The 17425-nt window shown below is 29.7% G+C and overlaps 1 protein-coding gene across 2 annotated transcripts in view; it reads left to right on the top strand.

Moving 5' to 3' along the window:
- The window catches only part of m (zona pellucida domain-containing protein miniature), a 165346-nt gene extending 149915 nt beyond the window's left edge, over positions 1 to 15431 (top strand). The window contains exons 7-12 of one of the 2 annotated variants that reach the window (XM_088242781.1): positions 3759 to 3881; positions 4827 to 4935; positions 6373 to 6585; positions 8988 to 9100; positions 10473 to 10699; positions 12271 to 15431. In XM_088242781.1, the coding sequence (XP_088098907.1) occupies positions 3759 to 3881; positions 4827 to 4935; positions 6373 to 6585; positions 8988 to 9100; positions 10473 to 10699; positions 12271 to 12912 (1427 nt within the window). In that variant the 3' untranslated portion in view covers positions 12913 to 15431. Of the gene's footprint in view, positions 1 to 3758; positions 3882 to 4826; positions 4936 to 6372; positions 6586 to 8987; positions 9116 to 10472; positions 10700 to 12270 lie in introns of both variants that reach the window. The other variant, XM_088242780.1, reaches the window with a different exon arrangement.
- Positions 15432 to 17425: the final 1994 nt, after the last annotated feature.

Raw genomic sequence — 17425 nt, 5'->3', positions numbered from 1 at the left:
AAAAAACATTTTTTTCTTAGTTTTTTAATTACAAAACATCCATATTAATTAAAAGTACTTAAAAAACTTAGTAAAAAATTAGGCAAAAAACTCATAGAGTTAAAACTTTTTACCATTTTGTCATTTAGTTTACGTCACTTGCAATGGGTTTATGACTATTTTGGTTAGATTCTAAGATAGTTTATTCTCAATTTACTTCCCTCATATTTAATAATAATCTGTTGAAGTAAATATTGTAAAGCATAATACTTCTAGACTATATTTTGTCGGAACAATGATGCCAAAGCTACGTTTGTTCGGCAATGTGAAATTTTTTTATATTTTTTTTTATTCATAAATTTCATAAAAAGTACAAGTTTTTGTAAAATTCTAAACACAACTACTTTTACATATCTAGTAAATTTTATCACTGTAACTCTCCAAAAAAAGAGACTAACTCTTGTGCTTGGAGAGTGATTTACACTGTTTAAGTTGTTTATTTATAAGAGTTTATATAATTTTAATACGAGTACATGAAAAGACAAATAAAAACATAGGATATATAAAGAATAAACATAAAACAATAATATATTCATACTAATTAAAATTTAATGTTGTTTTTACACGGTTTCAAAAAATTTCTTTAGATTAACTTTAAATTTATTTATCGATTTTTTTTTATAGTTTTTAGTTCATTAGGAAGATTATTATAATTTTTTACACCTTTGAAGACAAGGCTATTTTGACCATGACTTGTATGAAATTTTGGAATTTTGATATTTTGTTGGTATCTGAGTGTCTTATTCATTTAAAATTCTTTTATTTTTTCTTTTTTATATATTTGTATAATAGAATTTATCCTTGTATTTTCAATTTATTTAGTTAAAATGCTTATGTTCATTACAACAGCATATTCAAGACATATATAACATAGAAAAAAACACAATAAGCGGAAAAAATGTTTTAATAAAAGCACCCAGTAATTGAAGTAAAAGAAAATTACGAGTATGTAACATGAAATATGTCGAATTCCGGAGAGGTACGGTTGAGTAAAGATATTTCTCTTTCTACTGGCATTACCATTGGTAGGCTGGTTCTGCAAGCAGGAAGATAAAGCAGCTTAAACCACTTATGTGTAAGAAAGTCATTAAAAACATGAATAAAACTCCTCTCTATTGTTGATCGTAATGACGCTGCATGAAGGTAAGGCGATGAGCCTTACACTTCAGGTGCAAGTCAAGGAATACAAAATATTGCAGTCTAGGACCACCATTTTAATCAATATTTAATGTAGATCTTAACAGGAACCAATCCCGGGATTTCAAACATGATACGCGTTAATCTCTATACTACGAGGTGAACTTATTTCCATTAGATTTTCTTACTCATGATTTTTACCTAAAAGTCGTCGTTCAAAAATCTGTTTCAATTTCGCACACAGAACAGTATTCTAAATCTGCCAGATACATAGAGAAGCGAATATTAAACAAAGTGTAAAGTTAATTAAAGAACTGGACGTAGCGACTAGGAATAGCAGGCGCCACCTTAAACAGTATGAAGGCTGTCTGGAGATCAGATATTTACTCAGTGCAAACCAAATGCCGCCTGTATAACGCCTGCATAACACCTATTCTCCTCTACGGATGTGAATCGTGGCACCTCACTAGGGCTCAAAACAGCAAAATTCTGAGTTTTGAGAATGGATGTCTGAGAAGTATCTGAAATGAACGGTGGTTTGACTTTGTAAGGGATAAAGTTATAAGAGAACGGACGCAGTAAACTCCGGTGACAACTGTCATCAATCGGAGACGATACGGTTGGCTTGGCCATGTGCTACGGAGCCTTAACCACGCTTGCCTACTTTACAAGGCATCAGGTTCTCGACGTCCACTGCTGTTCTGTTCCGACTGTTCGTCGGCAGTTCGTGTCAAAACTACGGGACGCGACCCTGACTTCGAAGGATGCACAGGAGCTGACAGCCGACAGAGATGCTTGGTGGATCTTTGTGGACACCATATGCTTCAACTAGGGAGTGGCCACTATAATCTGAAAATGATAGGTCATAAGCCCTGTAAATACCTAGACTTACGAATTCCCTTCTTAAAATAAAAATTTCGCTTAATTTTGCGATAAATTTTAATCTTAATAGCTCCCTACAGAGTGAAATCCAGCTATGTCTTGAAACATTTGGACATGCTCAAAATACTATTAATTAGATTTTTATTTATTATTCCAATGTTTATCGAGCCATATTCCCAATCACTGAACTTTTAGCTCTTACCTTTTATATACGCAATAAATTAAAATCGACACTTTGACTCACAAATGTGGGAAAAGACCCCATTAAAAAGTATGACACAATGAAAAGATATAGCTTCAAAATTGATTGTCGTAATGGTATTCGTGATCTCATAATTCCTCTTAATTGTATTTTAATTTTCAATTTGAACTTCAATTTATTATTTTGTTAACTATTGAGATGCATGCTATTGATATCGTAGGCCTATGGAACTATTATTTATGAGATAGAAATATATTTATTGTTTTTTTATGTACATGAAATTGCTGATAATGTTGTTTTTACGATTAAAATGTTAAAATTTATTGCAGCAGAGAGAAAAAACCTTTTAAAGGAGGAATTATACGTAGAAAGTGGACTCCTTAGTTTTAGAAAATTATAGTTATTTCAGTGCCTGAAATATGTTTGCTTGAATAAGGAATTGCTTAGTAAAAAATTTAATCGAATTAGCAATAGATCCGATAATGTACTGTCAGTTCCAGAATGCAGAACTAAGTTCGCAAAAAGGCACTTCTTACATGTTGGTCTAAGATCCTTCAATATTCTTACTAAGGAACTACAAAACATTAAATCAATGGTACAGTTTAAAGTAGGTTTGAGGTCTTGGATTAGCATAAAAGGAAAAGACAAACACCTTCTTTAAAAAAAAAATATTTAAAAAATACATACTGCAAATAAATCATGTTTTCGTAATATCTGCATATGTTAATTTACTTTTTCTTTTCTTTTTCTTTTCTTGTCTTTTCATGGTCCTGTTCTACCATATTTTTATGCTATAAACTTTTTAATAATTAAAAAAGGGATCGACCACGCTCAGACGCTGAAGTATTTGTGGGCATTTATTCCAGTTTATTTTATAGATTAATTTAAGATGTATTTTTCAAAAGTGTATTTTTGTAAATATATTTCAATGGAAAAATAGACAAATAAAAAAAAGTCTAGCCATTTACAGGGCTTATGATCGGTTGGTGGCGATTTCTAAGTTTGCTTCTAATACCCTCATATGATATATTCAATATTGCAATTTTAAAAAAATCAAACCAAAGCGGTTTTTATTTGCATAATGCATTAAAAAATTCGCAAAAATATTGAGTATTTCAACGCAATTTACACTAATTTATGTTTAAATATACGAAATTTTAAAATTAATTGAACTAAAATATCAGTATTTTTACTAATAAACAATAAAAAAAAATTCGTTAATTCAATATCATGAATTAATTTCATCAGAGAAAAAAATATTTAATTGCTCTATTTCTGAATGAATAAATTGTATTTACCTACTTGAAGATGAAATATGTGTATGTTAATATGTACCTTTGTATTTGAACCATAATAATTATGGTTAAATTTAAGTATTTTGAAAACATTTTTTTTTCGTTTTCGATTAGACATAAAAATATTGGCTTTTACGCATATGGCTATAAAACATGAAATTGTACTTATGGTGCAAGACATAATTTTTTAATTTATTTTTTAGGAGATAACGTGGATTGTTGGATGGAAATCCAACATGGGAAAGGACCTTGGGCTCCTCCAGTAAGTGGAATAGTTCCTTTAGGTTCTACTCTCACTTTAGTGGTTGCCATTAACGACTATAGAGGTAAGCATGGTTTTATTCAAAATTGTTTTGGTTAAAAAAAGTTTTAAATCTTAAATACTATACGAGTTTTTCTAAAGAAAAATAAAATGACATATTTTGCAGTTTGTAGAGAAAAAAAATATTTTTATGAACTCAATATATTTACCAGGATTTTTAACTCACACCTATAATTCTCCTTTTCAAGATTTTTTTAGGTTCAAAATTTCTTTATTAAAAACCGAAAAAAAATATAGCTCAGTCTTTTGAAATATTTCCATAACTAGACCCGAGTCTCAGAAAAGAGAGCCACGGAAAAGAATGAGTGATTTCCTTAACATTGGTTTGTTTTTGCAACACTCTTCATTTTGTTTTGATTTATTTTTATTTTTTAAGCTAGTTTTAACTTATGTTTTTATATCAGATAGTTCTACATAGGTATATATAATATAATTTCATTAAATGTCGTTACATTGACTGTGCTCCATTCAGCCTATTTCTATTATTATTAGGCGGCCTCCGCGTTGTAATGACTAAGACGCTTGAATCACGCACGGGAGGTTCTGCGTTCAATTTCCGGTGAGAGCAAAAAATGAATTGTTATTTTTCTCGAACCTGGTTGTTTTGTGTTGTCATTGAGTATCCAATCCAAAAAATTGTATATAAAAGTATAATATATAATAAAAACAGAAATTTTAAATTGTACCCAATTTCAACAAGTTTTTTTGGAGATTTAAATGAATTGATTCATAGAAATTGTTGTCGATACCAATATCATCATTAGCTTTTAGATCATAAGTATGAATTCATTTAGTTTAAAGTAGATAATTACAATCCAAATTGTGAGGAAGGGCATTTGATCACGAACTAATCTCTATTACCATTTACGTAAAACGATAAATTCAAATTTCATCTGATATATTTTCACCATGGACGGTAATTAAAATATGCTTTTGTTATTGTTTTCAGGGGAATTTGATATGAGAGTCAAGTCTTGTGCAGCTTCTGATGGGACTGGTCATATCATAGATTTATCTGATGAAGCCGGTTGTGTCCTCAGGCCAAAAATGATATCAAGGTAACTCTTAAAAATAACGTAATATCTCATGTACAAGCGCAGTGAGTATCGGATACATTTGGGTAACGAATTTATTAAATTTTCTATTATGCAATCGAATTATTTTGATTTGCATAACAACAAGAATAGTTAGAATTAGCCTTGTATTTAAACTTAAACATTTTCAATAGTATCTTATTGGGAACGGAAGTTTAAATAAAATATGCTCATATTTTTGTTCTTTCTTATACAAGCACATAAAAAATGTGTCGTTGGTGTATTGATAAATGTGCAACTTATTTAGCCACTAGCTTTAGATTTAGATTTACAAGAAACTATTTTTAAAATGATTCCATTAAATGATTTTGTTTTTTTTTTCTTTTTAAAAAGAATCATCATTATTCCTGATAAACTATAACATAATAGTATATGAGTGTTAATTAATATAAAAATAAGAAAGAACTAACATAATATTGTACAGCATATAGGCATATAAAATAATAAGGATGAATGTATTTATATTATGGTTTAGCTACAAAGAAAATTGACCTTAAAATGCAACTTAAATCAAATCAAAATAAATATTTTTTTAAAAGCTATAGACAAAAAAAAAGAAAAATTAGAGCAAAAATATTACTAGAAAAAAATAAAAATAAAACAATTGAATTAACTTAAACAAACGAAGTAAAAAATATTATAATTTAAGAAACACATAAATCATTAATCAATATAGAAATTGTGTTTTTTCTAACCACTTGCGGATAAAAACATATTTTATTTCTTTAAACACATATTTTTAAGATATGGGCAGCATGTTTAATACTTCAGGAACAATTATAATAAGCAAACGCTGTTTTTTTTGGTAATTAATTTTGTTGAACTACATATCGTCGGTGATATTGGAATACCGCGTACTTATCAATAGATTTTTTTGGCAAGGAAACCAAAAAAACCGTTCTGTTTATATATTACTTAGGATTGAAATCGACCAATAATACTGCTGGAGTATTGAAAAAGTACGATTATTTAGAGTAAAACTACAAATATTTTAAAACTAACGGCATTTAGTCCCTATAACGAATTTATTGCAGTAAAACATTTTCGTTAAAAAAAACAGGTTACTCAGTATCACGGATGATATCGAATAATTTACCGTTAAACTGCATTAAGTCGATATATAACATAAAGACGATCAAAACCAAATAATTATTACAAATGTTGTGTCCCAGTTAAACATTTTTTAATACAAAAATATCTTATATAAATACTCAAAGGAGCAAGTTTGACTGGAAACAACAGATCACGGAAAGTTAAAGTTTAAATATTACAAGATGTCCATAGATTTTGTTAACAAGTGTTCCTAATAATAACAATTTGAATAAACAATTAAAATAATCACTCTGTAAATCCAAGGTTTTTCAACGCATAAACTGACGTACATTTTGTTTATTATTTTAGGTTCTTGAAGGCCAAGGCTGCTGACGACCGCGCGTCTGTGATAACGTACGCTTTCTTCCATGCCTTTAAGTTCCCGGATGCCTTATCCGTCCATATAAAGTGCAAGGTGGAGATCTGCAGACACGGCTGCTTGGAGCACTGTCAGTTCCCTGGACAAGGAGCCTTACTGGAGAGGAAGGATGATGCAGACCACGCAGATACTCATCATCATAGGTTTGTATTTTGCTCCAAACGTTTGAATTGTAATGATTTTACGCATCATATTATTTTCAAAAATTTCCGTGCTCGCCGAAACTCGCTGAAAAATTTAATTTGTTTGATTTGCTGAAAGACCCCTGGTGCAAAATTATTTCAAATGTATGTTTAGTTTATTTATTTAAACGAGTAAGATTTCCATTAAGGTCAACATGATAATAAAAAATAAAAAAATATTTTCAGAATTCTGCCTTATGTTTGTAATTTCTACAATTTTCAGGTGTTTTAAAAAAACAAATGCTCAATTATTTGAATCTGTTACGGCTTCCAAAATAATAGTTCTAGTGTTTGTTTTAGTAATTTTAACTAGATTTATTTAGTGTTATTTTAATTTATATGATAACATAACGCTTAATCAAAGGTGCCGGATTATTTCTTGACCAAAAATCTTTTTTAAAAAAACATATAAAAATCTATCTGAATCCTAAAATAATTATTTTAATGACATTTATTTGATACATTTACGGCCTAAGCTATATCAACACTTACATATATAAAGATATACTCGTTTACAAAAAAACTGGACATAAATACATATAAATATAAAAGAAAAGCAAGGAAATAAAATAATAATAAACAACATAATAATTAAATAATACGATCTACGTCTAAAACTTCAAATTCACGAAACATCCCAATTCATTTTTATCCCACACTACACAGAAGACGAAGGGATTTACAAAAAGTGGAAAGATTTATACCAAAAAACTCCAAGTTGTACCACAAAATTAATTAATAAACGCATTTTGAAAATTAAAGTTGCTCTCAGAAAATACGATAAATACCGAATAATGAATACTAGTGACGTGATTGGGAACATAAAGCGTCTGTTACACGTCTGTTGACAAACAAAACAATAATAGCTAGCAAATCGCTAAAAATCATCGATAACAAATCTGCAAAGCTTTCGTTTAACGCAACAGAGCGAAATTGTTATTTGTTATTTATTTAACTTTTTTTGTACATAATGTTATTTGTAAATTGGCAGGCTTATTGCTAAATGTCAATTTATTCCAACCAACCAATAGAATAAAAGTTTTATTTTCATAATTCATGTTACAGAACATATTCAAAAGAAAAAAAAGATTAAAAAGCTAAAGATATATAAAAATAGAAATAAACGTATTTGTTTATAAATTACCTTTAATCAAAATTATTACTCAAAGGAAAAAAGGGAAAAAGAGAAAAAAAGAAAGGAGGAGAGATTAAGGAAGAGAAAGGAGATGTTTCTTCAGACGTGATTTAAACAGAGATAATGTAGTATCATCTTTGATGGTGGATAGAAGCTGATTCCACTGTTGAGCCACATGGACACTATATGAGTTAGAGAAGAAAGAGGAATTGTGGATGGGTATTAAGAGAGTGCCTTGAGAATTAGATCGAAGAGGTAAACCATGAACTGATAAGCGTTGAAATTTTCCACGCAGGTATATATGAGCGTAAGGAATATGAAGTACATTGAACAAAAGTGAGAGGGGGTGATAGTCTCTCCGCTGTCTAATTTTGAGCCATTCCAGTTGCCTACGATAATGAGAAATGTGGTCATATGTGCAATTTTATCACTAGTTAATTTTAATGTACCGAAAAGGACAACTCGGCAAACCTACCAATACTGTGGCAACAATACTTTGACATCATATGGTAAAAATGCAGTCATCAATATATTTCACTCTCTAGGCAATGAGTACCAGGACGTTGGTGACTCATTTCACATGAACTTTAGTACATATAGAACGGCTCTTCTTCTTTATTTCATTGGTAATAGTTCTAGGTAATTATTTGTTACTATTGTTAAGAATTGTTTTAAACTTCTTTATTAGTGTTTATTTTTTCTTTTTCTTTTCTTGAATTAATTTCTCTTCATCATTTTTTAGTACAAAATATTTCTCTTCATCATTTTTTTTACATCATTATATATTTTTATGCATAAATATATACTATTTACCTAAGTATTAGTTTTAAATAATAATACATATATATATATATATTTTTTTAATGTTATTCAAAATTGTTTTCATAGTTTTTTTTTAACTGGTTCAAAGTATTTCTAATACCAAATTATCTTTTTTTTTATCGATAATTCGATAACTGGTAATATTTTAATCTTATATATTTTATTATTTCATATAGTTTATCTTTTTTAGACTTTCTTAATTTGTTGATTAATAATGTTGTTTTAAATGCTCTGTACTACTTATGCTTACATGTATGTATATTTAATTGTATTTGTAACTAATATGTAAAAGGCACTAAGTGCCGTTTATTTCAATAATATAAAATATTTCCTAAGAAATTGCATCTTTATAAGCGGGTAGCGCGTTATTACTTTGAGTTATGAATACTTTTAAAACTTGTTTCAGACAATCCATATCCGAGAGCATTGAAAACTCCAACCTCAACTCCGATGCTTCATACGATGACATCGTATCTGATGGAGATGACTCAGCTCTCATTAGCGGTCCTCTACCCCCTGGTAATACGAAATCTGGTAAAGTTAATAATGAACATGCTATTTGAAAAAACATAGCATGTTTTTAGTTCTGTTCAATGTCGCATAGTGGTGATCATTAGATTAAGAATTATAACCATTAATAACTAAGCATATTGACGGTTATCAGTGGATTTCTATAAGTTTGTATATTAATTTATTATCTGTGCTTAAACAGGTAATGAATACAGTTCTATAAGTAAATTGTTTTTGACTCGATGACTACTCTCAGATAGAAATACTGGAAATGGAAATTGAGGAGATATAAGTCTACCTCGCAGTGTAGTGGTTGCCACGTTCGCTTAGTAAATTCAGTAAAATTCGATTTCAAGTAAAGTTGACATCAATTGAGCCCGTTTCAGGAAAAGCGAACTGACATTTAAAATGTGAAGTAAACTCATTACTTATATTACATTTCTGAATTCAGAATAATCGAAATGTTCTTTTTCCTAGTTCTTTATGTACAAAATACTCATGTGAGTTCAAAATATCAAAACGGTTTTGTAAAATTTATTAGGCAAAAAGCTCACAGAATTAAAACGTTGAAAACAAAAGTTTGACCATTTTTATAATTGGTTGAATTCATCTAAAAGGGGCAAAACATATGTTAAAAAGTGTTTCTTTGTCTCTAAGTTAAGAAAGATAAATACGCGCACTCTGAAATGTGTAGATGTAAATGCAGCATAATTAACAATATTTTGAGTTTGTCCAAATTTTTGTAGACAAGGACTGGATTCAACTCCCCGGAGAGCTGTTTATATTAACATATTACAACAGAGATGAAGAACATTTAAGAGAAGGTAATATAGAAGTCTAGGCATCTACAGGGCTTATGACCTGTCATTGGCTGGGCATCAACATCAACAGATGAAAGAATTGAAGGAATATGGATGTTCAAATATGGGCAGAATGGTGAATGTTACACAATGTGTAAAGTGGCCACTTAAACCAGCCAATGACAGGTCATAAGCCCTGCAGATGCCTAGACTTCTATATTACCTTCTCTTAAATGTTCTTCATCACTGTTGCAGCATAATTAGATGCGATGAGGGAATGGCGATGATACCTTTACGTTGGTCATTTTTTGTAGCTTTGTATGGAAATATGCATAATATTGTAGATATATATAAATGTTAAAAAATTATCTTTAATAATAAAGTTAACCTAATTAGGTATTTAAAAAAAACCCTGTTTAAGTAAATATTGGTGATCAATAAAAAACGGTTAAAAACAAAGAGATGTTATTCATAATTTATATTAATAGTATTTAACTTGACCAGTAAAATAAGCGAACTGGTGCTAATGCTATTTAAACAAATTATGATTCTAATATGCTTATTTTAATTATGCTCTCCAGGTAATACCCAGCGCCAAGCGCCCCCTCAGTCTCCACCACAGCGGCCTCCAGGGGGGGCACAGCGCCCCCCGCCACCCCCTGGTTCGGCTCACCAGCCACCTGGCCCCCTCCGACCCCCTCCCAAGAACAAAGGGCCGCATGTTCCCTTCGACCATCACGATTACAGATACGACGAGTTTGAAGATGGAGATTTGGCTATTGCTGAGATGTTGCAAAAGCCATTTGAGGTTAGTAACTACCTAGATTGGTTTTACTTTTTATTTTCAAATATTCATGAGTTGCGATTAAACGCCCTTGTATCAATTGAAATAGTATATTCTCCATGTGTACTGGCTAAAACGTTTGGCCTCACACGGGAGTTGCGAGTTTAATTTATGGTAAGATCACAATAAATTAACCATTAAAAGACAGTGCTAAATAACTTCTTCGCGCACGGAATTGTAACATCGTGTTACCACAAGCAAAAGACAGAATATTCTTAAGCTAAGATATTTGAAAAAAATAACATGAAGATATATTGTTCATATTTCCTTTTCTATAATTTATAAAAATAAACATGTAAATTAGCCCTGTTATAACAAAATAAATAAAAAAAACCTGAATAGGCCAGGCCGGTTATCTCACATGCGTGCGTCCCCCATTATAGTCAATAACCGACTGAATCTGTTTCACACAAATATCGGCCACAGAACAGCGTCTCTGTCTCCTTGTTATGCGTTCTATCTTCACGCTCTCTCTTATACTGACGTATTGGCGTCACGCGTCACATTTATTATTCGCGTAGCAAGGATAAATGTTTTTTGTTTTAAAATCCAGCATATTTATAAAAATTTTACTTTCTTAATCCGTTGTAAAAATGTCTATTTGAATATGACAAAAAAAACTTTTTCATTATTTAACGAAATAAGATAGATGTACCAAGTCTTGTATTGTATGTAGACTAATATGACAACACAGCCACACAAGAATTAATGTAAATTTAATTATTTAAGAAAGTTATTCTAGAGAAGATGATGTTGTGTAAAAATACATGATTCATCATTGGTCAAACCTAAAGTTATAGAAGGATAATTGACCGCTGCAATTGAGAATCTTAGTCTATTTTGGTACAGATTTGAAAAAAAAAAATTAAGTACGGTTTCAACGAACCAAAAATATTTTTGACATATCATTCTACAACAGACATGAAGAATATTTAACAGAAGGGAATATAAAAGTCTAGGCATCCACAGGGCTAATGACCTATCATTGGCTGGTTTATTTGGCCACTTTACAGACTGTGTAACATTTACAGGGCTTAAGCTCCGTGGATGCCTAGACTTTGATAGTTCCTCTGTAAAATGTTCTTCATGTCTGCTGTAATATGTTAATATACAGCTCCTAGGGGGTTGAATTCAGTCCTTGTCTACAAAAATCTCAAACGCAAAAAATTGTTTTTTTTTTTTTTTTAAAAAGAAATATTTGCGTTCTTTTGATTTACCCAAATATTTAATTTTGAGGGCCATTTTCAACGAGTTGTAAATAACTCACTATTAGAAAATGGAATCAAGTTGGGGTAGAGTGGGATTCGAACCACCGTTGAAAACTATTTTTTCGTCGATTCATCTACAGTTATTTTATAATCGCATAATTACAAACTTTCATGTATTGTAGATTGTCTTTAGTTAATTTGTATGACGTGTTTTTGATGTTTCTTTAAATTATACGATTTTTATAGGGCATTGATTTAACATAGAAGTAATCAGCATAAAATTGAATTATTTTTCTATTACAAAAACTCAATCTCGTTTACTTTTAGGAACCCCACGATTCTCAAGAGAGATTCCCTCACGGGCCCAGGAACTTGGAAGAACAAAGCGAACTATTGGATGGAGAGGTCGACTTAGGAGACGAAGATAGTCCATCACCGCTTCCAGCTCCACTTCCTGCTGTGGCCGGCCCGAGAAATCTAGATCTAGATGCCATGCCTCCTATGGAAGACGAAATCAAAATAAGGTCGCACGATTCTGAAAATAAGTCTTCAGAAACAACGCACAGAAGACGCAGATCAATAGTTATATCAGACAGAAAAGTTAGGAGTGCAGATGTTGGAGTCAGCGGATTGTATGAAGTTATTTCTGAAGCAGATTTAGCCTTTAGTCCCGATAACAAAGCTGAATCTGTTACCGTCTTCCAGGGCAGGATAAGAGAAGAAGTGGTCTACGGAATTTGTCTCCCAGTCCCTGGATTCAGTGCTCTGTTTGTGCTTGTTGCTGTTTCTGCAGTTGTGTCAGCGTTGGTTGCAGGAGCTTTGTTGTACAGATATCAAGTGCAAAGAGAAAGGGCTGCTAGACAAGTTCCAGCAATTGCAGCTCAATCTTTGGCATCGTGGATGGCCCTTAGATTATTGGGCAGCAGGCAAGAACCGCCAACACCTCCAGTGGCTCATACAGAAAACTAGTAATCGTAAAAAAAGCTTTGCGCCACTAGTTGGGACAATTTTTTGGTTTATTTACAAACCAACTAATAAAAAAAGTTCAGTTTTACATCAAATCGAAAAAAGTGATCAAGAATTTTTACAAAAATTCAAATACGGTTATGAAAGAATTTCTAAAAAATGGTGCATGAATCAAATTTTAAATGAGAGAGAGCATGTTTTTAATTTGTGTTTTAACAAAAACTATAAGTCTCTTTACAATGGGAGTACAAGTTTGGATGTAGTCCAAAATAATTATCAATAATCTGAATCGACCAGTAATAATACTTATAAAGACAATTGAGTACTTAACTATATGTGAGTATTGGTCCAAAAACAATGTGATCTTCGTATGTGAAAACTTTTGTGAAATGAATCCGGAATTTGGAGGTTAAAGTGAATCTGGGAAAATTTGCAATAATTAATATAACCTAATAGGTGCGCTAGATAATAATAAAACGTTCAGCTAATTTATTTAATTTAATTTTTAGGTAAAACTATTGTTTTAAGTAAACGGGAATCTGATGTTACATGCCATTTTATTGTAAAATATTTGACACGCTGAAAACAAACTAAATTGCGAGTTTTTCGTTTTTAGGCTAAATCAAATTGATAAATTAATTGATTCGCAATAATCGTGTGATAGAAATGCATTACTGACCATTTTTTTAAACATCTCCAAGTTGTAAATAATAATAAAAAACGAAATTTGAGAAAATAATATTTTTCGTTACATGAAGATAAGACGATCAATCTTACGCCTCAGGTGCCAGCCGAGGGACTTTGAATTATCTTAGTGTAAAAACGCATTTTAAAAAAGAAATATTTCATATCAATCATGTTGGAAATTAAACCCGAGACCTCTTGCATGGTAGGCAAACGTGTTGATCAATACATTTTTTGGGAATATTTGGTTAAAAATAAGAAATGTCTTTCCCAAGAATACTGATAGTAAATAATCAGTACTGCATTTTAACTACATGATTTTAAAAAAGTAGGTTATTTATTTAATACTAATAATTATTACGTACTTTTACCTATAAAATGTACGATTATTTCATGTTCATAATTAATTTAAAAATCATACAGCATAAAAAATAATGTTAGTAATAAAGTAATATTAAAACATAATTTTCGCTTGTACCTGATTTATTTTTTTGTCTTCACAAGCCCTAAGAAGACTCTAAATCAATATGCAATATCAATATGCTTAATTGGTTTCTCTCTTTTTTAATTGATTCAGTATTTAATATCAATAAATTTCACGAATTTATACATTTTCACTAAATGACTTATAAGCACAAACTCATAAATAATATTTATATTGTTTTTGGTTACAGCATTTACTAACTTTCATAAATATTATGGCGACATAAAGTAAAAATACATAAAAATTTTCGTTAGTATTGAAGTGATTTTGGATAAAAGAAAAGTACAATAAAAAAAGTTTTCCGTAACAGGGTTTACGACAGAATAAACTATTTAAAATTACAAGTAATTGCTAGTTTGTTAATGCAACATTTAGATAAATCAGTTAGTAATACATAATGATTACATAGCAATTTTCCTTTTCACAAACCATTTGTAATAACTCTAATTATTACAATACTTATTTCAGTAACTTGTTATTATTTTATTATTGTGCCCATTGACGAGCATTGAAGGCAAGTTAATCCGATTCCCGATAAATATTTTTTTCTTGAATAAGGTATTTGAATCTTTGCATGTGTTTTTGTCAATTTGTCTTGTAATAATTTTAAAATCCCAAATAGATTAAAATCTGCATTATTTTTAATTTAATGTACATTTTCATAATAACGAACTTAAATATTAAATGCATTTACTTCTAATTTATAAGCGTAAATAATGAGTCAGTTATTTGACGGATGAATTATTTAAAAATATTTTGATTAAAATATAATATACATATTTTTATTAAGCTGTAATTTTACATTTCGCATAGCAAAATGCCAAAATAAGCTGTTTAAACATTTGGATTATATCCTTGTTTACTATATGAAATAATAATTTATGTTCTTCTTAAACGCTTCAATAAGTTGAAATTAGGTTAATAAGAAAATTAAGGAGTAAGTAAATCCCTTTTTGCAAGGTTTAATGGTTGTGGTATTTTTCTCTCCAATGATTTTTGACAACTAAAAAAATCTAATCGCTTAACGTACCCCATTGTTATGGCGATTGTTATTTAAGTTTTATTTATTCGATGAAGGTTTTACAAAGTTTCATTTCAAAAATATATTTAGCTTAATTATTTCCTGATAACACCTGTGTTTTTGCTCAAATATATTTTGTTAAGAATCAAACAAATAATAACATACAAAATTATTGCGTTGCTGAATAAAATGGTGCTTTAATATTAAACTTATCGATTGGATGTTTTTGTATATTGAAAAATGTTGTTTTTAAAAACACAAACCGATAAATTAAATTAAACCTTTATTCATTTCCAAATTAAAATAGGTTTTTCTACAACATACAAAAAAAAAGTAAATCTAGATAAAAAAATGATTGACAATGTTAGCTAAAATATAATTAAAGGACTATTTTACCAATAAATACAATAAAAAAAATAGTAAAAAAAAAAACAAAAAAAGTATACACGGAAGGTTTAATTTAGTTTGCGTGTTTGTTATTTTTCTTTTAATTTAAGATATTTAGTTTTTAAACAGTAATTATTTTATTTGATTCAAATAAAAATCCCAATTTAAAAGACATGAATATTTTGATTCCCAAACAACTTTAAAATTGTTGAAAACATATTTTTTTGACAAATATTTAAAAATCCGTCATATTTTTAAGCTTAGAAATAAGTTTGCAGGCTATCCTGCAATATTTAAAAAAATGAAAATATAAGTATTTTATATAATTTTATGTTTTATAAGACATTAATTTTGTTAATTATTTAAAAATATATATATTTTTTGAAGTTTTCGAAATATTGATACTGAAAAGATTTTATCTTTATTTTAAAAGAAATATGTTATTTACTAAAAAAAAAATATTCACATACATTTTGTTTTTTGGTAATTTTATAATTACGTATGATGTATTTTAATGTATTATATATGAAGTCAGAAATAAAAATATTAAAAAAAAAACTGTTTTCTTTTAATGCCCATTCTCGGATTATCTGGTATATTGAGTTGAAGTAATTTTTAAACCCTTTATTTCTTATTTATTCTATCAAGTTACAAACGGAGGTTTAGTACTTAAGAGGATTGATGATAAGTCAGAATTTTGAGAAATAAATATTTGGACATTATCTTTCTGTTATTCTTTTGTAAATGCTTCCTCAATAAAGTGCAAATTTGGCCAAATGAAATTCGAAAAATCGGCGTTTTGCTGTCCCGTTTTTTGGACCTCAAAACTGAGCCAATTATGATGTTTTTTTTTAAAGGAAAAATTTCAAAATGAAATTTTCTGTATCAGTTACTTTTCCGATTTTCAAATTATTTAACACATTTGTACATCGTAAGCCGGCAGAAGAATCTGGGCGCTTTTTCAGGTTTTTAGATGGTTCTTACTCTTGTAAGAAACAATTTATTAAAAAAGCAAAACAGGAACTCGCCAATGATAAGTACTTATTGTGTGTAATAAAATCATGACTCTAGTGTTTTACTCCCGGGAGAAAATATAAAAATAAGTTTGTAAGAAGAAAAGTCAAACCAAGTTTCCTATTAAGTTAGATACCTATGAAAAATAAGAAATTCAAATGGCTCTCAATAATAATAATTTATTTTTACTTATTTAACTTTTTGTACATAATGTTATTTGTACATTAGCGGGTTTATTGCCAAATGGCAATTTCTTCCAACCAACCTATAAAATAAAAGTTTTATTTTTATGATTCAAGTTACAGAACATATTCAATAGAAAAAAACATTAAAAAGCTAAAGATTTATAAAAAAAGAAATAAACGTATTTGTTTATACATTACCTTAAATCGAAACTATTACTCAATGAAAAAAAGGAAAAAAAAGAAAAAAAAGGAAAAAGGAAAGGAGGAGAGATTAAGGAAGAGAAAGGAGATGTTTCTTCAGACGTGATTTAAACAGGGATAATGTAGTAACATCTTTGATGGTGGATGGGAGATGATTCCAGAGTCGAGCCGCATGGACACTATATGAGTTAGAGAAGAAAGAGGAATTGTAGATAGGTATTAAGAGAGTGCCTTGAAAATTAGAACGAAGAGGTAAACCATGAACTGATAAGCGTTGAAATTTTTCACACAGGTAAAAAATTTAGGACTATGAAGTACATTGAACAGAAGTGAGAGGGAGTGATAGTCTCTCCGCTGTCTAATTTTGAGCCATTTCAGTTGCCTACGATAGTCAGAAATGTGGTCTTATTTCCTAAGACCAAAAATGTACCTTATGCATGCATTATCCCATAATTAAAAACCAAATTAAAGATTTAAATAAAAGTGCTTCAAAAATATGTTAGTAATTAAAATATCGTGAATAATCCAATTCTGAATACC

The sequence above is a fragment of the Micrasema longulum genome, unplaced genomic scaffold (assembly GCF_059751315.1).
Source record: "Micrasema longulum isolate JH-2025_06_02 unplaced genomic scaffold, ASM5975131v1 h1tg000163l, whole genome shotgun sequence".
Classification (NCBI taxonomy): Eukaryota; Metazoa; Arthropoda; class Insecta; order Trichoptera; family Brachycentridae; genus Micrasema; species Micrasema longulum.
The sequence above is the reverse complement of the archived record's forward strand: the minus strand, read 5'-3'. Positions and strand labels throughout refer to the sequence as shown.